The 24,521-nt window shown below is 50.4% G+C and overlaps 2 protein-coding genes and 1 long non-coding RNA gene across 3 annotated transcripts; 1 reads left to right on the top strand and 2 right to left on the bottom strand.

The window, feature by feature from the left end:
* Window positions 1-6,247: 6,247 nt before the first annotated feature.
* Window positions 6,248-17,561, bottom strand: Wdr73 (WD repeat domain 73). The gene is made up of 8 exons (XM_021167622.2): window positions 17,477-17,561; window positions 16,936-17,003; window positions 16,644-16,732; window positions 14,748-14,836; window positions 14,167-14,231; window positions 9,338-9,502; window positions 8,600-8,965; window positions 6,248-7,497 (listed from the first exon to the last, which is right to left on the bottom strand). Exons 1-8 carry the CDS (start codon window positions 17,515-17,517, stop codon window positions 7,265-7,267), a joined length of 1,116 nt encoding a protein of 371 aa, XP_021023281.1. The 5' UTR covers window positions 17,518-17,561; the 3' UTR covers window positions 6,248-7,264.
* On the top strand, window positions 9,464-9,999 carry LOC115031480 (uncharacterized). The gene is made up of 2 exons (XR_003837096.2): window positions 9,464-9,533; window positions 9,699-9,999. It is a non-coding gene; the product is annotated as an uncharacterized LOC115031480 (long non-coding RNA).
* A 1,006-nt stretch (window positions 17,562-18,567) lies between the features above and the next one.
* Nmb (neuromedin B) lies at window positions 18,568-23,523 on the bottom strand. The gene is made up of 3 exons (XM_029479170.2): window positions 21,147-23,523; window positions 20,436-20,608; window positions 18,568-18,834 (listed from the first exon to the last, which is right to left on the bottom strand). Exons 1-3 carry the CDS (start codon window positions 21,301-21,303, stop codon window positions 18,799-18,801), a joined length of 366 nt encoding a protein of 121 aa, XP_029335030.1. The 5' UTR covers window positions 21,304-23,523; the 3' UTR covers window positions 18,568-18,798.
* Between the last annotated feature and the right edge of the window lie 998 nt (window positions 23,524-24,521).

Here is a 24,521-nt window from a genome sequence, read left to right as displayed (position 1 = left end):
GTGAATAGTGAATTGCAAGGCAAACACAGCTTCAAGCTCCTTTTAGCAGCCTTCTGGAGCTGTTTCTCCAGAGATTGCCACACTGCATGGGCACCAGGCAGTTAGCAGGGCAGACAGCAGGGCCCTCGCCTCTGACCCTGCAGAATCTGAATTCACAGGGTTGCAGTAGCAAGAGGCATCAGGATCCTTCCAGGCCCACACACTCCAGCAGATGCTGTGCTAAACCAACGATGCTAGTGGCTAAAACCAAAGAATTCTAAAGAGATGACACTACAGTTGCTTCCTTCAGAACAGTTCCAAATGGTCCTTCCCCAGGAGGTCCAGATCTGGGCAGATAGCAGCATCGAGACAGGATCCAGACAGGAGGCTGTGGCTCTGGCATGAGACTTGCCAAAGCTTGAAAGTCAGAGCCTGCCTCTGAACTCACTCATCTTTCTGGCTTCTTGATGCGGAGGAGTGAGATACGCCCTGGGCTGCCCGAGCTGTGCTGCACTTTGCTGCTCCTTTCAAATGAATTTGCTTATTCCACAGTCTGGATAGCGGAAGCTTTGAGTCCTCAACTAGACTGACTGGAGAATGTACAGCTTTACATGTTCTGAGGGTTGGTCTCTGCAGGGAGTCAAGACTAGACTAGCCGGGCAGTAGTGGTGCACGCCTTTAATCCCAGCACTTGGGAGGTAGAGGCTGTCGGATTTCTGAGTTTGAGGCCAGCCTGGTCTACAGAGTGAGTTCCAGGACAGCACACACTGTTCACTGCTGAGCTATCTCTCCAATCCTTAACCATTTCTATGTTAAGGTTTAAAACTTCATTCCTTTCCTCAGTCCTTTGCCTTATGGTTTCTATCATCAACCTAGAAAATGCCCACAGGCTTGCCCACAGGCCAGTCTGGTGGGGGCATTTTCCTCAGTTGAAGTTCCCTCTTTCCAGACGACTGGCTTGTGTGTAACACTGGCATAGAAATAGCCGCACAGCCTTGAATGGGGAGGAGTGCCAGGGCTGGGAGGATCAGAAGGGCTGCAGAAACCAAGGGGTTCTGGGACATTCCAGTGAGCCTTATATCCAAGAAAAGTCCCACCTGCCATCAGAACTGCAGAGGGGACTGAACTATAGTGGGCTTGCTACAAGTTTTAGCACCGTGGACCCAGGAACAGCATCACTACTGATTCAAAAAGCCTGCAGCCCAACTGCTGTGAAGCCAGGAGAAGCAAGCACCTTTGAGGCTAAGATACTCCCGATGAATCTTCCTGGGTGCTTGCTGACATCTTTGATGCTTTAGAGGTGATAGAAAACCTCTGCCACAGGGGACTCGTAGGGAGCAGCACCAAAGGGTGAATGGTATGGAAACAAAGGATCAGAGGAGTCTTCAGGGGACCCAGAGGCTGGGTCCTAACCTTTGGGTAGCGGGGAAGATCGGGGTAAGCTCTCCTCTCCAGAGTGCTTGGAACAGTAAGAGACACAGCCCCGAGGGCAGAATTAAGGACCCTGAGTTGCTAGTCAGGGGGATAGGTTCTGGGGAAATATTTACCTCCTATCCTGAAATACAGCGCAACCAAGCTCTCCACCAACTACAAGAGCAGGGTGGCTCACAAAGACTATTCGAAGGGGTTTTCTTTGCTCCAAAGCAAAGGTGTCTTCTTGTCTGTTTCTGTTTGTTTGTTTGAGACAGGGTTTCTCTGTGTAACCCTGGCTGTCCTGGAACTCACTCTGTAGACCAGGCTGGCCTCGAACTCAGAACTCCGCCTGCCTCTGTCTCCCAAGTGTTGGGATTAAAGGCGTGCACCATCATGCCTTCTTGTCTCTTTCTAATAACAGCACGGACACAGAGCGGGAAGAGCCCTCGCAGATGAACCTTGTCTGTTGAAAACACAATTTTGTTGGGCTTTGTTGCTTGAGTATTCTAGAAGTTCTTTGAGTTTAAGAATTTAGGGCTGGGGAGATGGCTCAATGGGTAAAACACTGGGCCACGGAGAAAAGAACAGAGAACGCCTGTCTCAGATAAGGCTGAAGGTGAGGACTGCTACCTCGGTGCCCTCTGACCTCCTTATGTGCCCTGTGACAAGGCAATTCACACGTGACTGCATGCACGCTCGCGTACACACACACACACACTTTCTTTCTTTTTTTTTTATTTGTTTGTTTGTTTTGTTTTTCGAGACAGGGTTTCTCTGTGTAGCCCTGGCTGTCCTGGAACTCACTTTGTAGACCAGGCTGGCCTCGAACTCAGAAATCCACCTGCCTCTGCCTCCCGAGTGCTGGGATTAAAGGCGTGCGCCACCACGCCCGGCTCTTTTTTTTTAAAGATTTATTTATTTATTATATGTAAGTACACTGTAGCGGTCTTCAGACACTCCAGAAGAGGGCGCCAGGTCTCGTTGCAGATGGTTGTGAGCCACCATGTGGTTGCTGGGATTTGAACTCTGGACCTTTGGAGGAGCAGTCGGGTGCTCTTACCCACTGAGTCATCTCACCAGCCCCACATATACTTTCTAAAGAGCTGGAGAGATGGCTCAGAGGGAGGAGAGCTTCTGGCAAACATGTGGCCCCGAGTTTGCTCCCCAGGCACAGTGTGTGCATCTGTAATCCTTGCACCTTTGGCTTGGTGGGAGCAGACGGGAGAATCCCAGAAGCTCAAAGGCCAGGCGGCCTGAGTATACAGCAGTGAACCAGAAGAGAGCCTGCCTCAAACACAGTGGAAGACGGGGATCAATACCCAAGGTGCCCTGTGCCCTCTGACTTCCACAGGCATGCTTCAGCCTGTGCATATATAAAACACACACACACACACATCATATAAATAAATGATAAATAACTGGGTTACAAAATGTCTTCATGCTACTTTGTATTTTGAGACAGGACTTCGCTTTGTAGCCCTGACTGGCCCAGCACTCAGTGTGTAGACCACACAGAGGTGTCCACCTCCTGGGATGGAGGGCTAGGCCACTAGGCCTGGCCACTGAGAGCACTTTAGAAAGCTTCACACCTAACCTGCACACTCCTGGGACATGGTGCTCTACACACTGCTTAGCAGGGGCCGACAGAAGCACTGTCTATAGAGCCTCTGGCTTCCTCTGAGACCTGGCTCTATTCAGTTTCCTCTTTCCAGTCCAGTACTTTCAATGGATGGCTATTTGCAGCCTTCGAGACTTTTCAGAACACCTGTTGTTGGAGATCATTTTTTAAAGGAATATTCCAGAAATCAAGTTAGAATTTTTGTTTCTTCCAAGGGCAGAAAACAAAAGTGGCATCGATTATTTTAGAATGCCTTTTAAAGATTTTTTAAACATTACTTATGTGTATGTGTGCACACAGGTACCTGCAGAGGGCAGAAGAGGGCGGTGGATCCCCCTGGAGTGAGGTACAGACAGGTGTGGGTGCCGGGTCCTCTCCAAGAGCACCAGGAGCTCTTAGCCTGAGTCACCTTTCCAGCTCCAATCCTAAGATTCCTCATCTATTAGACAGTCATCCCCATCCTCCCTCTTGTAGCCCTGACCTCAGTGTCCTTGCTGAGTCCCTGTGACTTTGCCTGCTGTAGGTACAGTCTGGTCCGGGCAGGCTCCCGCACCATTTGTCCTCTGGGTTGGTTTGTTTCCTGCCATCCATTTTGTCCAAGGACAGCCATGTGTCTGACCAGCTGTGTTTGGCTCTGTGTGTTAAGTGCATCTGTGTCTGTGTGCTCACTCTTCCTGCTGCCTAGCACAATCCAGGACCACCCTCCATGCCCCTGCATGCCTCACTGACAGACCCCAAGCCCGCTTTCTCAGTTGTATTCCCATTTACTCCTAGGGTAGGGGCTCTGTCTTTAACAATGATGTCCCTTCTGCCTTAACACACGATACAACTCAACTGTTACCTTCCCTGTGCGAGCCTACTCTCTCCAGGCCTGTGTGTGACTGGGCCCATGCTGCAGGCCACGCGCCCCTTCTCTAATGAAGGCCCTATGGATACAATTCAGCATCTCGTCATGACACCTAGGCATGGCATTCAGGAATGGCTAAGTGAGACTGATGGAGCCTATAGCATCACTGTTTCCACAGCTGCCTCCAAACCCAGCCCCTCCCACTCTCCCTGGGACAGAGCTGAAAGCATGTGGTCGCCTAACAGTCTCCCTCCCACCAGCAGCTGTAAGCATGTCTAGCCTCACCCCTTTCCCTAGACTGGGGGTGGGAGGGAGGAGGGAAGGAGGGAAGGATGCACTGAATTCTAGCTGTTCTTGACAGTGCTCTCCTGACTCCCAGCACACAGACCTGGCTAGGCTAGGTCACAAGATGTAGAACTAAAAAAGAAAAAGAAACAGAGCCAGCTAGCTCTGAGAGTCATAAATTCCCTTTCTTCTCTGGGTCCCACTGAGCTAGCTACGGACAGTGTCCTGACTCCACTGCCCTGGGACTTGAAGGGTAGGCTCTCACAGTCTTTGAGGCCCACATAGTCCTGGTGTCCTCCTTCAGCTAATGCTTTCCCCACATAGCTCGTCGGAAGGGAAGTTTACGTCGCCTCTCAATCTCTGAGCCCATCCCCATCTCCTGTCACTCTACTTTCTGTAGCAGTTGGCCCTCTTTTCTCTGGCCCCGACTTCCTGCAGCTGTGAAGCTACCTTGGCAAGCCTCCCTTGCTTCACTTCCTCTGCAGCCCCAAACTGCAGCTCAGTCACCCCGGGGCTGTGCGGCTGCACTTCCTGGTCAGGCCCTGGCTGATACAGTTCAGCAAAGTACCTTCTACATTCACAACCAACTTCTAAACTACTCACTCAGCTTTCACACAATGAAATACTAGAGTGCAGCTGGCGGCTGCTGTAGCCCGGACCTCTGCTGTATAACATCTGCCAGCTTCTGAGAGGTAACCACTCCCACCAAGGCCAACACCAAGCTATCAGTGTGTCACCACTGAACAGAGTAGAGGGAGTCACGGGATGAGCATCAGGAGGGGCGAGGATGACAGAATGCTTCCCAAACTCTGAGCATGATCCTGTTGTGAAGCACTTGGGAGGCAGAGGCAGGCAGATTTCTGAGTTCGAGGCCAGCCTGGTCTACAGAGTGAGTTCCAGGACAGTCAGGGCTATACAGAGAAACCCTGTCTTGAAAAACCAAAAAAAAAAAAAAAAAAAAAAAGAAGCTGCAATTCTCACCTCTCTCTAGAACCGACCTGCATCAACTTCACTGCCACAGAATCAACTGACTCTTTCCCCTGCTGGTCTCAGTGTCACTGCAGGGATCCTACCTAGGGAGGAAGGGCCCAGCACCTGAGCTCTCAGCCTGGTATTTGAGGGAAGAGACTTGTACATTCAACCTGATTCCTTACACAATGAGTCTGTATCTCAAAAATAATAAGTAAAATAAAATGAATACATTTTACTTTAAAAAGCTGTTAGGTGCTGGGCTCGTGGCTTGGCTGGTGAGGAGCCGTCCACGCACGCGGAGCTCCTGGTTCGAATCCCGGCCTCGGCTCTTGGCTGTGTGGTGGCCGCTTTTGCTCTTTGCCAGGCAGTGGTGGCGCATGCCTTTAATCCCAGCACTTGGGAGGCAGAGGCAGGCGGATTTCTGAGTTTGAGGCCAGCCTGGTCTACAGAGTGAGTTCCAGGACAGCCAGGGCTATACAGAGAAACCCTGTCTTGAAAAACCAAAAGGGGGGGGGGGGGCTGGTGAGATGGCTCAGCAGTTAAGAGCGCCGATTGCTCTTCCAAAGGTCCTGAGTTCGAATCCTAGCAACCACATGGTGGCTCACAACCATCCGTAACGAAATCTGATGCTCTCTTCTGGAGTGTCTGAAGACAGCTACAGTGTGCTTACATATAATAAATAAATAAATAAATATTAAAAAAAAAAAAAACCAAAAGGAAAAAAAAAAGTGAACAATGGGGGCTGGAGAGATGGCTCAGCAGTTAAGAGCACTGACTGCTCTTCCAGAGGTCCTGAGTTCAAATCCCAGCAACCACATGGTGGCTCACAACCATCCGTAATGAGATCTGACACCCTCTTCTGGTACATCTGAAGACAGCTACAGTGTACTTAACTTATAATAATAATAAATCTTTGGGCTGGAGCGAGTGGGGCTGACTGGAGCAAGCAGAGGTCCTAAATTCAATTCCCAGCAACCACACGATGGCACACAACCATCTGTACAGCTACAGTGTACTCATATACATAAAATAAATACATCTTAAAAAATTTATTATAAAAAATCTGTTAAACTTTTTTTTTTTTAAAGATTTATTTATTGATTATATGTAAGTACACTGTAGCTGTCTTCAGACACTCCAGAAGAGGGAGTCAGATCTCGTTACGGATGGTTGTGAGCCACCATGTGGTTGCTGGGATTTGAACTCCGGACGGACGTTCGGAAGAGCAGTCGGGTGCTCTTACCCACTGAGCCATCTCACCAGCCCCCTGTTAAACTTTTCTTATCCCCCCATTATTTTTTAAGTGCTGTGGACAGAAGTGTGTACCCCTTGCAAATTCATACACTGAAGTCCTTACCCCAAGAGACTAATTTGGAGAGCGGGGGTGTCTAGGAACTAAGGTTAAACAAGGTCATAAGGAAGGGACCCTTATCCACCAGAGAGGAAGACAGAGCTTACTCCAGTCAGCATGCAGAGGTCACGTGTGCACGAGGAAAGCAAGGTGCATCCTTTAGCAAAGTAGAGGCCTCGGAATGACTCCACCTTCCCAGCACTTCTTGGTGCCTATACTCATGAGTGTGCACACCCAAGCACGTGCACCCTTGCGCACGCATGCACACACACACACACACACACACCAGGAAAAAGTAAAAGAAAGCAGTTGGGGCATAACTCAGAACAGCAGGCTCAGTCCAGTCCAGTCCTGTGTACAAAAACTAAATTGCTAATTGCTTCTTACTGGTATTCTTTTTGATGTTTATTGGCCCTGAGACATCGATTCCTTCTGTGAGAAAGTTCATACCCACATTCACACTCCAGCTCTCTTGATTCACACCATGATGCTGTGAAGACAGGAACACAGCCTGCTGCTATACACCTGGAGATGCAGGGCTCCTAGAGGCAATGGTCGCTTCCAGCCATGTTATGCCGTGCGCCCTACCAACTGTTCTCAGGTAATTTTCTTGTGACGCTCCCCACAGCACTAGGTGGTACCTACTACACCTTCATTTTACAGGTAAGAAAAAGGGACAAGAAGGGAAGGCTAGCTTTCCTGAAGCCAACGGCTGTGATAGAGCTGTGGTCACTCGTAGTCCAAGTCAGCCTCTCAAACAACTCCTCTTCTCAGAGGCCCATGGGCAGCTGCTGCGTCATCAGGAGGCCTGGAGGTCCACCCAGTCCCACACATGCAGAGACGAGTCACTCGCTGCTGATAACAACGTTCTGGGTTTGCGAGGGTGCCAGGTGTGGGTGGTGACCAGAGGAGCAGAGTCAACGTCATTTCCATCCAGGAACATGTGGCCTTTGTGAGTGAAGAGAGGCTCCGCTTGGGTTTTCTTTCCATCCCATGATGTGACGTCATAGATTTGTACTGTCCCATCAAAGCCTGGAGAAGAACGTGCAAAGAGAGGCGTGACCCTACTCTTCCTCTATCACAAGACACTCGGAGGCCAGCCACCGAGAAGGCTGTGCCTGCAGCAGTGTGGGGATGTGTCCACGAGCGGCTGTGGACACCCACGCCACGCCCACATCGTATAGGATAGTTGTACAGGCCTGAGGTGCTTGTGTGCACTGAGTTTGTGTGGAATCAGTGAGGTAACCTTAGGTACCATTGTCCAGGCACAGTGTACCCTGTCTTCTGTTAGTCTTTTCATTGGCCTGGAACTCACCAATTTGACCAGGCTAGGGAGCCATGAGCCCTAGGGATCTGCCTGTCTGTCTCCCTGCTGGAATTATAATAAACACATGCCACCACAGCCAGTTTTCCCCTACACCCACATCATATGTACACATTATATATATACGTTTTCAAGACAGGGTTTCTCTGTGTAGAACACAGAGCTTTTCCACACAGGTTCTGGGGATCAAACTTGGATCCTTGCCTGCATGCCAAGCTTTACTGAGCTACACCCTCAACTTCAGCCTGTGACACCTTTATCTTCGTAACAGCATCTCCACAGGAAATGGACGCAGCAGAAACTTTCAAGCTGCTCCAAATCCCAATCCCTCCTCCACCCCTGCTCTTGTCTCTCTTCAGTGCTGTCCGCTTGTCCATCTGTCCTTATCCCACCCTGCTGTCCTTCTGTTCTCTCTGGATCCTGGAACTTCCCCTTTGTACTGGCTCCTGCGTGCCCCTGCTGAACACACCCTCACAGCAAGAACCCCTAGGCTTCAGGAGCCTGCTGTATGGCTATAGCTAAAAACTCAAGCAGCAAGCAGCTCACTGAGCTGATGTCTGGTGCAGCCTCTGGCTGTTCCACACCTTACTGTCTACAAGTTTCTCAATACACCTGAACCTATGCGAGCCTTGTAAGAGCCACTGGCGGTTACTGCAAGTTCAGCGGTCAGGATGGCTGGAAGATCACAGTTAGCATTCTGAGAGGCAACCTAAACTTCTGCAGCCAGGTTAACTATGAGGCTACAGGTTCCTTCCTAAGCACCTACCGCCTCTGGGAGAGAGCAGTGGAGTGACACGTTCTCCACAGTACCTGAAATAGCCAAGCAGTTGTCCAGGCCTGGAGCCCAGGTCACCCGCAGCAGCTCTGGGTCAGGGCTGGGTTTGAACACTGGACACTGGGCTGAGCTCACAGGATGACAGAGATTCCGGGGGTCAAGGAGACAGAGCTGCCCATCTGAGCCAAGGCTGGCAATGCAGGGCCCAGGGCCTTGGCCCTTGTTCCTGACTTCTGCACACCATCTCTCTCCACTAGAGCCAGAGCCGGGGCTGACAGTCTCCAACGGTGCCCACTTCTGGCGGGTGTCCACAAGCCCCAGCAGACCTGAGTTGCCACAGAAAGCAAAGGTATCTGCGTCTAGGACCTGAAGGCAGCTCAAGGACTCACTGTCAGCTGTACCTACAAGACAGAGGGCAAAGAAGAAATGGTGCTGGAGTCAGGTGGGTCTGGCGGGTGCCAGGTAGCCTGGTCACACCCACCCCTCATCTTGCCAGTCTGCTCTGCTGGTGGCTGTTGGCCCTAGAGGCCAGGGTTGGCACTGTATGCTCCAGGTTTCCCCAGCATCTGGCACAGAAACCCTGAGTGGTGTGGTGTCTCGCAGTGGCTGAGCCTGGCTGAGGGACAGAGCTGGCTGGAGGAGCCAGCAGTGGCACACTGTGGCACAGCAGGGGCACACTGTGGCACAGCAGGGGCACACTGTGGCACAGCAGGGGCACACTGTGGCACAGCAGGGGCACACTGTGGCACAGCAGGGGCACACTGTGGCAGTACCTGAGCTATATGTGATGATCTGGGATTCTACATCCACAGTCCTCAGGCCGCTGAGCCGCGCCCCGTGGAGGATTCCTGGTGCCTTAGAGCAGAAGACAGACATCCGAGGCCAGAGACTCTCCTCTTTGTCCTGCACATCAATGGTACTGACAGCTTCAATGACATCTGAAGTAGAGAGGAGGAGGCCAAAGCACAGGTCAGTGAGGGCGGGCGGCTGGGCAGGAACCTGCCCTGACATTTAGAAGGTCAGCGAGAGAAGGAGCTGAGGGCTGCTGAGCCAGTGCTGAGACAAAGGCACTTGGGTTTGTTCCCGTATCTGAGGCTGCCAGCATCCCTTTCCTGTCCTCATTAATTCCCTTAGGAACTGTTTTTGCAAATAGTGCGTCACTGCAGCCATCTTGCAATCACGCGGTCCTGACATGTCTGATGGAGGAGAGGAAAAGGAAGGAAAGGACACCCTACTGATGTCAGTCACATCTAAGGTGAAATGTGCACCAAGTTCACGAACCTGTCCTGCTTCTTATAAAATATGCTCCGGGACCTCACAGCCTCACGGCCTGCCAGACCTGGCAGCTCCCAGCTACGCTGCAGATGTCACAAAGCAAGGAAGGGCTGCCTCTCAGACAAAATGCAGTAAAGATACATTTTCAACTAGAGTAAAAGTTTAGTTTTCATCTTTAAACCTACTTTGCTTATTACTATAAGTGTGTGCGTGTACCATGGCGTCTGTGTGAAGGTCAGAGAACAACTTGCAGGAAGTCAGTTTTTTCTGTCCACTGTGTGGGTTCTGGGATTGAATTTAGATTGCCAGATGGTCAGGCTTGGCAGCAAGCGCCTTTCTCTGCTGAGCCATCTTGCCGGACCTTTTCTTTTTCTCTTTTTCTTTCTTTTTTTTTTTTTTTTTTTAAGGCAGGGTCCTGCTCTGTAGCCCACATTGGCCTCAAACTCTCTATCCTCCTATCTCCATCTCCTAGTGTTGGAATGAAATGTATTCTAGTTTTTGTTTGGTTCTCATTTCTGTGGTTCACTGTATGTCTCCAGCTCAGGCTGCTTGGTTAGTTAACTGTTTCTAGTCTCTGTGTTCTATATCATTAAATTTTTTTTTTTAAGTTTTTGGAGGTAGGTCTCACTATGTAGAGCAGGCTGGCCTCAAACTCAAACTCACAGAGGTCTCTGCCTCTGTCCCCCAAGTGCTGATTCATTTGATACTTCCCTCAATGTCACTTGGAACAGCTCGAAACAAGTATTTGCTGCACAAATTACTGAAAAGAGAAGTCTTGTTTGTTTTCTGCGTTGTATTTTCTTTCTCCAAAACCAGAACTTGCTATGAGGTGTGCACACGCGTGGAGAGAAGCTCTGTCACGTGCACACGCGTGGAGAGAAGCTCTGTCACGTGCACACGCGTGGAGAGAAGCTATGTCACGTGCACACGCGTGGGGAGAAGCTCTGTCACGTGCACACGCGTGGAGAGAAGCTCTGTCACGTGCACACGCGTGGAGAGAAGCTCTGTCACGTGCACACGCGTGGAGAGAAGCTCTGTCACGTGCACACGCGTGGAGAGAAGCTCTGTCACGTGCACACGCGTGGGGAGAAGCTCTGTCACGTGCACACGCGTGGGGAGAAGCTCTGTCACGTGCACACGCGTGGGGAGAAGCTCTGTCACGTGCACACGCGTGGGGAGAAGCTCTGTCACGTGCACACGCGTGGGGAGAAGCTCTGTCACGTGCACACGCGTGGGGAGAAGCTCTGTCACGTGCACATGCGTGGAGAGAAGCTCTGTCACGTGCACACTCGTGGGGAGAAGCTCTGTCACGTGCACACGCCACACGCGTGGGGAGAAGCTATGTCACGTGCACACGCGTGGGGAGAAGCTCTGTCACGTGCACACGCGTGGGGAGAAGCTCTGTCACGTGCACACGCGTGGAGAGAAGCTATGTCACGTGCACACGCGTGGGGAGAAGCTCTGTCACGTGCACACGCGTGGGGAGAAGCTCTGTGTGCCTCTTCAGTTCTAAAGGGCGGGCCTTGGGGAGAACGGTGGGTGGATGGTGGAAGGGTGTGTGTTCCCTGCAGACAGTTCTGCACCAGCAGCAGGGACGGCTGGGCTCCCAGGGCATTTCATTCAGACTTCTCAACAAGAGCTGAGAAGCACTTGCAACAGACACAACAGCTGAGCCTGGGCCGTTAGCTGGTCTCTAGGGAGCACAGAAAGGCTGCTCTCCTGGGCCACTTCCCTGACTCTCTTACACTGATCCCAAGGAGCCCGAAGCCCCCAGGACCTGCTGCTCTGAGCTGGGAGAGGGTTTTCAGCTGCGGAAGGGAGGAAACCTATTTCAAAGATTTAGCATTAGTAGGGCTGGCCTTACAGTGCAATGTCAGAGCCCTGCCTGGCTTATCTGAGGCCCCGGATGATCTCTCCATCCAGTACCATAATAACTGCACACCCATAAAACAAGCCCAGCCTCTCTCTCCAGTCTGTACAAAAGAATATCTTTTAGGAAATCCCCACCTAATATACCAAGCCAGCACATTAAGATGCTCAAAGAGCCAGGCAGTGGTGGCACACGCCTTTAATCCCAGCACTTGGGAGGCAGAGGCAGGCGGATTTCTGAGTTCAAGCCCAGCCTGGACTACAGAGTGAGTTCCAGGACAGCCAGGGCTACACAGAGAAACCCTGTCTCAAAACAAACAAACAAACAAACAAAAAATTGCTCAGAGAGTCAGGAGCCTCGGTACACACTTGAGGGATGAAGACCAGCCTGGTCTACATGAATGACTTCCAGGACAGCCCTGATTACATAGTGAGACCCTGTCTCAAAAAACAAAACAAAACAAAAAAGCCACACACCACCACACACCAATGAGAAGAAAACCACCAAACTGAGATACATTATCAGCAAATCTATGTAATAAAGACCGTGCATCCAGCACATACAAAGAACTTTTATAACTCAGTGAGTGAACGGTTCACGACCACATGAAAGACGTTCAGTGAAAAATGCAAACAAAGGCTACAGTGATAAACAGTACCACACCCGTTAGAAAGGCTTCAACAAAAAAGCCAGGGTTAGGGACAAGTGCTTGCCCAGCAGGCACGAGGTTTAATCCCTAGGCCCTCAGAGACAGTGAAAAACGTTGGTGAGCACATGGAAAAATGGTAACTTTTGTACATTGATCACGGGACAGAAATGAAACCATTTTGTAAAATTGTGTGTGAGTGTGTGTGTGTAAGTGTGCGCACGAGTGTATGTATGTGTTTAAGTGTGTGTGTGTGTGCGCCTGTATGAGTTTCTGTGCACATGCCCACAAAGGTCTGAGGGGTTAGCCCACGAGCTGACGTAACAGAGGACTGTGAGCCACCTGACAAGCAAACAGGCTGGGAACCAAACCGTGGTCCTCTGCACCAGCAGGAAGAGCTCTAGACCACCGAGCCATCTCTCCAGCCTCAACTTTTATTTAGAAACAAAGCAAAACCCCATAAATTTACCACATAATTCAGCAATATAAGTTCATATCAAGATTTGTACATTAGGTGTGGAAGAGACGGGAAAAATGTGCCACACCCATACCAGGGCATAGTGTCAGCAGTAAAAGGAAACACATCACAATGGGCGCCATAACACAGACAGTCTTAAAAAGCATCGGCTAAGGGGCAGAGTAGAAGCGACTCCACTGGTGAGATGCTTTTCAGAACAGGCAAGCCCACGACAGAGAGGATACATTAATAATGTCCGGGCAAGGGCAGGAGTAAGAGCGATAGTAAATGGCCTGACAGGTCTTTATGGGAACAATGAAAAATGTCCTAAAATTGATTTACAGTGATGGCTGTAATACTTGACAAATTATCTTTAAAAGTCATTGAGCTGTACCAAAAATCACTTGATAGGTAAAGCATACACCATTAAAACAGCAGCAATAAGCCAGTGGTGTTGGTGGTGGGGAATGCCTTTAGTCTCACCCAGCCTTTAATAGGGAGGCAGAGGCAGGCAAATCTCTGAGGCCAGCCTGGTCTACAGAGTGAGTTCCAGGACAGCCAGGGATGCACAGAGAAACCCTGCCTTGAAACACCAAAACACAGCATCAACAACAAAAAACACCCAGGAGCAACAACAAAAACCAACCACATGTACAGGTAAGCAACACAAGGAACTGAGAAGGACCACGCAGACAAGTGGTGAGAGCATATGAGAAAGCGCTGTGTAGCAGCCAAGCCTGGGAGAAGTAACAGCCACTGTGCTGACACTGACAGTGGGAGGCAGTGTGCAGAGGCAGCATCCCACTTCCTGCTAGGAGATGTCTCTCGATGGAGGAGGGATGGGATGAATGGCTGCATCAAGCTAGGGAGATACATGCTCTGGTGTCTGGACAGAATCAACACCTCCTGCTCCTTCTCTGTGTCCCTTGGGAAGCAGTGTGATCTCTGGGCAAGAAACTGCCAGTGAGCATCTTGCTCACTTGTGACTTGCCTCCTCCAGAACTACCACACTGTAAAGGAAGGGACCTCCATGCCACCTCCTCCAAGGGCTGAGTGCCCCAGTGGCTCTAGCTCAGCCCCTCCTCTGCCCACGTCCAGCAGAGAGGTCCTGGCTCTCTAGGTGCTCTGCCAGCAGCTGGGGTGGTAAACTCAACTCCTGGAGGAAGTTCAAGGAGGCCCTAGTAGGCCTGTCTGCTACATTGTGGATGCTAACTCATCTTGGTTGCATGTAGTAGACAGAAACTGTGCTGTCCCTGTTCCCTTGCGTAAGTGCTTTTTTACTGGCTCTGCTAAGAGACGAGTGTGTGAGTCACTTTCCTAAAACTGCACCTTCCACCCTGTGACCGTCACTCACCGTTGTCCTCTCTGACTTGCCACACTTGTATGGAACACCCTGGAAGTCCACTGGTCACCAGCAACCTGTTCCAGAGAGACGGGGAATCTCAAGAGCAGACATGGAAGCTTGCCCTCCCCACAGCAGCCTTTCCTCTCCAGCCCACTTGGGAGCCCTGGGACCAGCTGCCCTCATCCAACACATCAGCAGGCTCACCCTGCTTTAGGGACAGGATCACAACTCAAGAAAGCCACAGACTGAGCCCAGGCTGCCACAGGTCATGATGGTCACCTAGAAAAGTCACAAGTAGGAAGTCTGAACACAGAACCCCGACTAAAACCTGAACTTCTATGGCGTCTGTCAGCTTTCAGACAAGCTTCAGAGGGCTTTTCCAGTCTGCATTTGGTCCCTGGAGCAACTGCACAGACTTGTAGGCAATACTAGTCAAAATGTCTGCTAAGCTAACAATTTCTTCAGATGCCCCAGGTACACCCACCTATGTCTGTATCCTGAGAAGTGGGCATGCTGATAAAGACAGATGCTGCAGAGCATTTCTTGTCATCCCCAGAGAATTCAAAGTCTGGGACACAGACTGGCCATACCTGGTATCTGGCACATGCTTTAGGTCAAAGACAGATCTGTCTGAAAATCCTCCATGGCGTACTTTGAAGTCCCTCTCTGGGTGTAAGCCCTAAAAATCAAAGGGGTGGGGCAATCAGACTTTTCATTTTTGGCTTATCTAGGCAGGGTCTCTGTATAGCCCTGGCTGTCCTGGAACTTGCTCTGTAGACCAGGCCGGCCTCAAAATAGAGTGCTGAGATTGGGGGTGGAGAGATGGCTCAGCGGTTAAGAGCACTGACTGCTCTTCTGAAGGTCCTGAGTTCAAATTCCAGCACCCATATGGCGACTCACAACCATTGGTGATGAGATCTGATGCCCTCTTCTGGAGTGTCTGAAGACAGCTACAGTGTACTTACATATAATAAATGAATAATTTTTCTTTTTAAAGGTGCTGGGATTAAGGGTGCGCATGCACCGCCACGCCCTGCTCAGCACCTGCTTTCCAGATGAGCACTAGGGAAGGAGGCGTCAAAGTCACTTGGCTGGACCTCGGCAGGGTGCATCTACTCGTGTAAATATCTACGTGGTCAGCTGCTTTTTTCCCTCCTGCCTATCCCCAAGCCTTTTTCTAGCCTGTCCTAGCCCTTGGATTATGGGGCAAAACCAGTTTACACCTTCCTAGAGGAAGACACAGAAGACAAACAGCTTAACCCAAGAATGCAAAGATTACGACCACCAACCCACTCACCCTCCCACTACAAGCAAGGTGGGTCTTTCTTTTTTTTTTTTAAAGATTTATTTATTATATGTAAGTACACTGTAGCTGTCCTCAGACACTCCAGAAGAGGGCGCCAGATCTCGTTACGGATGGTTGTGAGCCACCATGTGGTTGCTGGGATTTGAACTCTGGACCTTCGGAAGAGCAGTCAGGTGCTCTTACCCACTGAGCCATCTCACCAGCCCAAGGTTGGTCTTTCTAGCAATAAAGACAAAACAACCATGTACCAAGTGTTCACTCTATTAAGAACATCTTTTTTTTTTTTTTTTTTTCCTTTCTTTTTTTTTGTTTTTGGAGACAGGGTTTCTCTGTAGCCCTGGCTGTCCTGGAAATCACTCTGTAGACCAGGCTGGCCTTGAACTCAGAAATCCGCCTGCCTCTGCCTCCCAAGTGCTGGGATTAAAGGCGTGCACGGCACATGTCTGTCTGTCTGTCTTCCTTCCTTCCTTCCTCCCTTCCTCTCTCTTTCTTTCTTCCTTTTTTTTTTTTTTTTTTTTTTGAGACAAGTTCTGTGTAACCCTGGCTGGCTAGGAGCGGCCACTAGCTACACTCACACATTCTCTCCCCTTATTTCAAAGACTATTCTTTCTCCGCATCATTTAAATGTGCTCCCCAAGGCTCTGCCCTGCCGCCTCAGATCCTACTCCTTCATCCCAGGCGACCTTACTCATTCACATGGCTCCCCAACCCCCACATGCTGCCGGCTCCCTCATCTCTTGTCTGTCAAACGCAGATCCTCTAGAAGCGCAGAGTGCTCTGAGCCCCCCAACCATCTCTCCAGCCCACGTCTATTTCTGATAAAGTAAGACTGCTCTTCGCCTGTAGTAGCTCTCCTGCGCCCACCTGCCTGTCCTTGGTATTCATCCCTATGCACAGGGGCCTCGTACCAGACTTTGGTTTTGTTTTTCTTTTTTTGAGACAGGGTTTCTCTGTGTAACCTTGGATGCCCTGGAACTCGTTCTGTAGACCAAGCTGGCCTCAAACTCACAGAGATTCCCCTGCCTCTGCCTCCCAAGTGCTGGGATTAAAGGTTTGCACCACCCCCGCCAGGCTCCTTCTGTGGACTTTAAGGTCAGCCCCAGGTACTTGTCAGGCAGAGTAACAGGCACTCCAGAAATGCATAATAAATTGACGCAGATAATCAGCTTCTCTAAGTTACCTGGTTTTCCTGTACAGAGAGCCTGAGAGGTAGTATCAAATGAAGAATCTCATTTTTTTTCAAACTTTCATAACCAGCAACAAAGATTCCTGAAATAAAACAGTAACTATGACAAAGAGAAATATCGTGGATCCTGGGTGGATTTATAAACTCTCCCAATACCTTCCCCATTCTCTGAGTAGCCTTGTGTCAGGGGATGGAAGTTGAATGGGTCTCCCTAGCGGCTCAGACTTTAAAATTCAGCCCATGAGGCAGAAACGCATCTCGTTTAGTAGCAGGCAAGATATATTACCTTTTTCACCAATCCACTCAAGGACTCGAGTGGCTCCTGAGAGGTCAAATGCATGGAAGTCTTGGTACCTGCAGGATAGGGATACAAAAATCACGCAACGCACAGCTAACCAAGAACTGGGAGATCGCTGAAGGACTGGTGGAACCAGGCTCTGGAGTTAGGTAAACTTGGGGCTGAACCTTTTCTTCTGCATTTTACTCCCTGGTGTATGAGACCAGGCTGGCCATAAGGAACCAAGCCTTGGTTCCTCACCTGCGGAACTCCCATAAAGTTGATTTCCCCAAGTTGAGGTGAACGATCAGGAGAAACCTGTGTTCAAGTTAACCTAGAATCCAGCACAGGGTAACGGGCCATGTGTGCTTTATCAGCCCTCACAAGCGCGGATCTGGCCACATTACTTGCTTACAGAGGACCCAGAGTCCCAGAGCTAGAGGCCGGGTGTCAGAACCTCCGTCGGTCCGTGCCTGGGCACTGCCCGCGAGCCCACAACTGTACGCGCCCTCTCCCATTGCCCATCAGACCCGCCCACGGCCCAATTTACAATCGCAAAGACTCCACGAGCCAGTCCTCTGCGAGCTCCATAGCAACTGTGGCTTCCGTCGCTCCACTTCCGCCAGCCAGACTTCCTGGGCAGGCGCGCGCTCTCGCGAGGAGAGGGCGTGGTCTTTCTCTGGCTGGGGAGGGAGCGCTCAGCGCTGCGCAAAGCCTTTTTGTTTTTTTTTTTGGTTCTGTGTGCAGAGTCCGGGTGAAAACGACGCAAAAAAACCAGATTCATCGATGTCAGCTACAAACAGGATCGGAGACATCAAATATACCCCTATTGTATATTTAGGATCAAGAATGTGCAGCCAAAGAGCTGTCAGTGTCCCAAAGCCAGGTACAATACAGACTTAATTGGCACTTTAAATGAACAGTTAATCTAAAAGTTTGCGTGTATTGTCCGTAAAGGATACTTTAGGACTTTTTTTTTTTAATGAAAGGAATCTTGTTTAACTGGGGATGTAGCTCAGCTGCTAGAGTGCTTGCCCAGCATGCACGGAGTTAGCTTTTCAGTACTCCGTAAAAACAGACAAACAAAAAAAAACCCAGCGCGGTGGCGCACGACTGTAATTCCAGGACACAGGGGGCAGAGGCAGGATCAGAAGTTTTAGGTCATCATCTGCTGCATAGAGAGTTCGAGACCAGTCTACTGTTACACAGGACACTATCAACAAAGTATCTGACATTCCAATTTAATTTTTATTCGATAACTTTGGCAACATGTATGGAGGACCCTACATTCGGAGAAGAAAAAGAACACAGCAGGGCCGGATTCTAGCGAGGTTCTCTCCCGTATGCACCAGGTAGTGCACTAAAGTTTGCCATGGGGATCAAAGGTAGGGCTAGTGTAGCATGGTGCAGGTAGCCCCCCACTACAGGGGAAGAAGCCTTAGGTAGCAGAACTCGTGGCTGACAATGGATCAGTGCAACCAGCACAATACCTGACTGCTGAGAGCTGGCTGGCTGGTGCCATGGTGGGGGGTGATGGGGCTTTTTTAAGACCACCCTAGCTCTCTGAACATGCCACCCTCCAGAACCCTTCCCTCTTTCCTCAAATGTGGGTGGAAGGAGAGGCCCAGACATTCTGTGTAAAGAGCAGTATTTTTATTCACAACTTCACCAGGGAAGCAAGAAATACAGCAGGAAAGACTTTGTGTCTGCATCATCAACATTCCTGGTGACCCAACCAGAAATCACAGTAACAGAGTAACACATTTGAGCTTAGGATTTACATCCAGAGGAGGCCACTGCTAGGGTTCCATTGTCAGCTTCCCTGGATGAACACATTCTAAGCCCAGCATCCAGTTTGTTCCATTATTGGCATCACTTCTGCAGTAGTGGCTCCAGCAGCCTCCTGTACTGAAGGCAAAAAGGGAAGACTTGACCCTGGAGTCCACAAATCAGGGAAATGCTGAGTGTACCCAGGAGGGCAGCTGCAGGCTCTCAGCTGAGCCTCTGAGTGAGAACCTTTCTCCCTGGAAGACCTGAGGAGTCAGGGGGATTGCTTTTCCCAGAATATAGCCCCAACTTCACAGGGTAGTCATGACAACTAAAGGACATCACAGAAACCAAGCCCAAGGCATTAGAGAAGTGTCAGTGACATGCCCTACCCCCCAAGCTCTGCTGCAGACCTCGCTCCGACTCTCCCTGCCACTGGCCACGGCAGTATTGCTTTCTGTGAGATTCTCTGGTTGGTCGTGGTATTTCAGACCTTCCAAATAACACAAATAACACCCTAGAGGTGATGCACTCTCTCTCTCTCTCTCTCTCTCTCTCTGGACTCAGCTAGCCCAAGCTTCTCATTTTTGCATCAGGGGTTCCAGGGATATTTGCTGGGACTGGAGGTAGACCTGCTTCTAAGGAATGTCTCTTCTCTGAGCATGTGCACTCTGTGCTAAGCACAGTAGGGATAGGAAGGGCATCATAGCAAAGTCCTGCCAGAGGCTTGCAGACATGTGGTAGGAGCTCCTGCTTCCAAGAGCTTTCTGGTTGCCCAGCACTGGACTGCACGTCATACAAATGATCTCATCTACTGGGAGGTGGGCCTGTTGTTTCTATTTGATGAAGAACACATTTCTAAGGTTCCCCTAGCTACTTAGCTAGGTGTAGCCCCAGCATGCATCCTACCCATCCCACTGCCTTCTGCACACAGCAACGAGTACCAGGGGACACCAGTAGGAGCCAAGATCGGAGGAGCTGCCACACCACCTGGCAGCACCCCAAGGCCTTGAGTACCACAGGTCAATGCTTTACAACCAGCAGTGAGTCAAGCCCACTTCCACCAGGGGGACACCAACACTCATGTCCGAAGGCTTTGGTTTTTGTTTTTCCCAAACTCCTGATCTCAAACCATCCTCCTGCCTCAACCTATGATGCATTTGGGACTTCAGGCAAGTGCACTGTTCTTGGTCTGCAGGGAATCTTGGTTATCACAACTGGTGAGGAAGGAATGTGCTACTGGCCTCTGGTGGGTAGAGACCAGGGATGTGCTAAGCATCTCAAATGCACAGGACAGCCCTGCAGAGCCTTTACCACCAGGAACACTGGCATTGGGAAGTGGATGGGACACTGGAAAGCAGGCTGTTTCTGAGTTGTCACTACTGGTCACTTCCCTTCCACCTCTAGGCCGTAGGGATCACAGCTTGGGACACAAGCACAGCCTGGCCTGGCAAAGGTGGGCTTGGCTAATGACAGCTGGGGTGGACAAGGCTGTATGGCCTGGAGAACACACTATTTAAGAGCTAGAATACTCCTAGTCTGTGACATCAGACTGGGGATGGGCAAGGAGGAACTTTTTCCCCATGCAGTCTGCTGCGTCATTTTCCAGTCTTTGGGATATTCCCCCTTTGAGCCCTGGGACCTTGGCTTTCTGGAATCCATTACTGTCTGGCTAGGCAGTCCCACTCTGAAGCCATGCTGGGTGGCAATTCTTTCATGCTGGTGCTGGGGACGGGGCTTACCTGGATTGGGGGAGCTGGGCCACTGAGGTTCATGCCTAGAGCTTTCTTTCGCAGGAGGATCCTGAGCAGATCATGACTCAGCTGTAGTCTCTGGTCCCTCGGGGTGTCAGGGGGTGCTGTCCCCACCAGTGACAGGCTCGGGGGTTCCAGGCTCTTCTTGCCCATGAAGTGACCTAAGAAAGGAGGTGCCAAGGTACATGGAAGCTCGAGATGAGGACCCCATCACCACAGCAAGCTCTGGTCTAGTCGACCTTTTGGCTCTCACAGAGGGAAGACAAGAAACATTATCCTCAGCAAGAAGCCACAGATCTCTGGGTGGAGGCAAAGCTGACATCCTGAGCTTTTCCTGACCCGCTGGAGGACAGAAGATGGGTAGATAGCCCAGGACCAGGGAGACTACCTGCCAGGGAAGGAAGTGGAGAAGGTTCCTCTAAATGAATGCAGAGAAGACATGAGGTGAGAAGACCTGTCAGTCTGCCTAAGGGGAGGGGGCCGACTGGTAACCGGATCTAATCTCTGTCTTAAACTTTCTGAGTAGGTTATCTTAGCCATGTCTGTGAGTGCTAGGGTCTCAAGATTCCCATCTGTTAAACTTGATGAGCCCCCCCGCGACTGCAGGAGCTCCGCTACAAAGAGCCTCCAAAGTATTGAAAAGGAAACAGAGGACCAAGGAGAATGAGGCATGCTTATAGGGGGTCCCCTAACACTTACCGGTCGCCCAGAGATTGCCCCGAGGGTGCACTCGAATCTTGCTTGCTCGGCTGCGGGGCTCCGGGAGATCCCAGTTGAAAGGAGCGACGCCTGAAGCGAACAATGCGAAGAGCAGGAGACCACGGAGGAGCCAAGAGCTCCCTACCTGCCGGGTCATGGCTGTGCCAAACAGGCTCTTCTCTGGCACGCTCAGGATACTAGTTCTCGAAGCCCGCCTTCCAGCCTTTTAAACTACAGTAGGGAGCAGAGCCTGTCTGAGGAGCCGAGCTCGCTCCGCCCCAGAGCCCCGCCCCACAGGCTCCGCCCACACAGCCTTGCATCCCGGTTTCTGCTAGAAACCCACCACACTCGCGTGCTTATGGCATCGTCCCCAGCAAAGGTGGTTTCCAAGGCCACTGACACAGCTTTCTGTGTTTCCATCAAGTTGTTACTTCAGCCCTCAAAGCATCTCCTTAAAGCTAAAGTAGAACAAGAAGCCCTGCTTTTGGCAGTCCATGTGTTTGGCATCATTCCGCAGAGGAACTCAAGAATCCTGTCACCTCCTGTCTCAAACCATCTGAGCCTTGTTTGCCCTGCTTTGCGCTCACAAATGGCACACACTGGGTAACCTGGACAAGTTCTGTGCCCAGAATGGGGACAGAATTATGGGGAAGGGAGAGAGGAGCTGCCTTCTAGTAGTGGTACCCTTTAAAGGGCCTGGCTTATCATACTGTAGGTCAGATCAGTGGAAAGATTGCTGGGCCAGATGACTTCTCTAGTGTAAAATGGAAATAACCATACTGCCTATACCTTTAATAGTTTTACTCTTTTTTTTTTTTTTTAAGTACAACTATTTGTGGTCTGTTTGTTTCTTTGTTTTATTTCTTTGTGGTTTCTTTTTGAGGAATGGTCTGTATAGCCCTGGCTGTCCTGGAACTCACTATGAATTCGGAGCTGTCTGCCTCTGCCTCCCGAGTGCTGGGATTAAAAGTGTGTGCCACTGCCTGACAGTGCAACTACTTGTGGAGGAGCAGAACTCTGTCTTCCAGAGCTGTTCTTACTGGTCTTGGAAAGTATCTTCAGTCATCAGTGGCATCCCTGAATGATCAGGGGCAGATGTGTGCACTGACCCAGCATTGTGGGAGGGGCAGGAGGGGACACCAATTTCCTGTTCACAAGATTTCACTTTCTCATTGGAAACTAGGTCAAGGAGTTCATTGGAAACTAGGTCAAGGAGTGACTGATGGAATAGGGTATCAGGTCTTGGACCCTTTACTGCATCATTTGTGTTGCCTAGCATAATCTTTCTGTTTTGTTTGGGACATGAGCTATGTAGCTCTTCTGTTCTGGAGCTCCCTACATAGAACAGACTGAGTTGAATTTATAGCAATCGTCCTGCCTCAGGTTTCTAAGTACCAGATTATAGATGTGAACCACTCTACTTGGCTTGTTGTCTTTACTGCTACACATAGCTAGCTGAACAGGGCCAGGAGTCCTACGGATCAACATCCCAGAAGGGGATCTTTTCATTCTGTGGATGTCAGAGGTTAGCACACTAGGCATTTTCCTCAATTGTGTGTGTGTGTGTGTGTGTGTGTGTGTGTGTGTGTACCCACACATGGAGGCCAGAGGGTCAGTTCTTACCTTCTGCTTTGTTTGAGGCGGGGTGTCCTTCTTTCTGCTGTCATGTAGTCTACTTTAGCAGGCCCACAGATTCTGGGTTATTCTCCCATCCATCTCTCTCATCTCACCACAGGAACACTGATTGCATGTATGTGTCAGTACATACGGTTTGTCACCTGAACTTAGCTCAGCCTTGTGGCTGCAAGTGCTTTTATCCACTGCGTCATCTCCGCAGCCTACACCGTATTTTTTGAGGCAGGGTCTCTTGCTGAAACTGGAGCTCATTGACTCAAACCTGGCTGGCCAGCAAGCCTAGGGAGCCTCCTCTCTCCACCTGCCTAGTCAGGGATTTTAGGTGCTGGCCCACACCCCTGGCTTTGCATTTGGTGCTGGGAATCTGAACTCAGTACTCATACTTGCACGGCAAGCACTCGCCTAAGCTTAGCCTTCATCCCCCAGGCCCAGGGAGTTTTCTGAGGCTGTGTCACTGAGGTTCTGGAGTGTGGCACACGGGACAGTGACAGTCCCTTTCTGGCCCTGGCTTTTCCCTTCAGTCTCCTTGCTTCTCACTTCCAACCTGACATTCACACCTCCCTGCTTTCTTGTCACAGCTTAGCCATGGTGTTCAGATATAGCTCTTATCACCTTCCCATAATAATCATTCCCTGTGTGGCTGCCTCCTGCTTTTCTGCATCTATCACATGCTCAGACTGTCGCTTTGGTCCATGGATGTAGAAACCAAAGGAAACAGTATTGACTTTAGTGAGTGCTGACTTCCTTAAAGGAAGGAACTCACCTGACAAGTTTCTCTCTTATGTCACTGTCAGAGATCACCTCAGAGGCTTCGTTACTTGTCATGACACCCTTGGGGCACTGCCTGATGTACCCAAAGCTATGAGAACACACACAGCTTCCCCTAATACACGCACGCCATTTTCCCACACCTGTATCCGCTCAGCACCAGGGTGAGTTTTGAGTTCTCTGGGGGCAGAGCTAGTGACACTACCTCTCCCGGCTCACTGCTCTCCTGCACGTGACACTGAGTTCTGTTCTCACAGGCTCACGGATCTGACACACACACAGCAAGCCAGGAAGCTGCTACTCAGTGAAGAGAGCGAGAGCCCAGGATGCCGGGAAGCCCTGCAAAGTGGGCAGGCCAGGCCCTAACTGCACGGAACCTTGGTGCATGTAAGGTGACAGTTACACACTGAAGTAATATTTTCAGCCCCAAAGAGGGTTTCTAAAAATGTTTTTGGGTTTTAGAGACTTATACTCACGGTGGAGCCCAAGGCTGGCCTTGAACTCCAAATCCTCTTGTTTCAACCACTCCAGTGCTGGAATGTGTGCCACATTACTGAGTGGCCAAAAAGGTTTAAATACTTGGGAATCTGGTACAGAATCCCACGATTCTAGAAAATTTGATAATCTGAGCCAACCCGAGGGAGAGAGGGCTTTGCAAATCTACGTTTTCTGCAGTAACCCATTCAACTTCCAAAGACAGGACAGGGTAAGGCACCCAGTGCAGCAACCTGTACTGGGAAAGAGCGGACCTCTGCTGTGCACAGACCTCGCAAAGAAGCAGTGCAAACGCCTGAACTCTGCTTTCTCTCCTGGGTGGAACAGAGGTTACTTTGTAGCTTGTTAAATAGGAAACAATAGCTCTTGCCTTTGCAGCTACCGTTAGAGCAGCGGCCCAGAATGAAGCTCATTCCCTTTGTGAGTTCTGACTGAAGCAATTAAGTGGCATTTCAGTGAACCAGCTCACGTTTGCAA

This window comes from Mus caroli, unplaced genomic scaffold, assembly GCF_978045245.1.
Source record: "Mus caroli unplaced genomic scaffold, Mus_caroli_1 scaffold_8, whole genome shotgun sequence".
Taxonomy (NCBI): Eukaryota; Metazoa; Chordata; class Mammalia; order Rodentia; family Muridae; genus Mus; species Mus caroli.
This window is presented reverse-complemented; position numbering and strand designations above follow the sequence as displayed.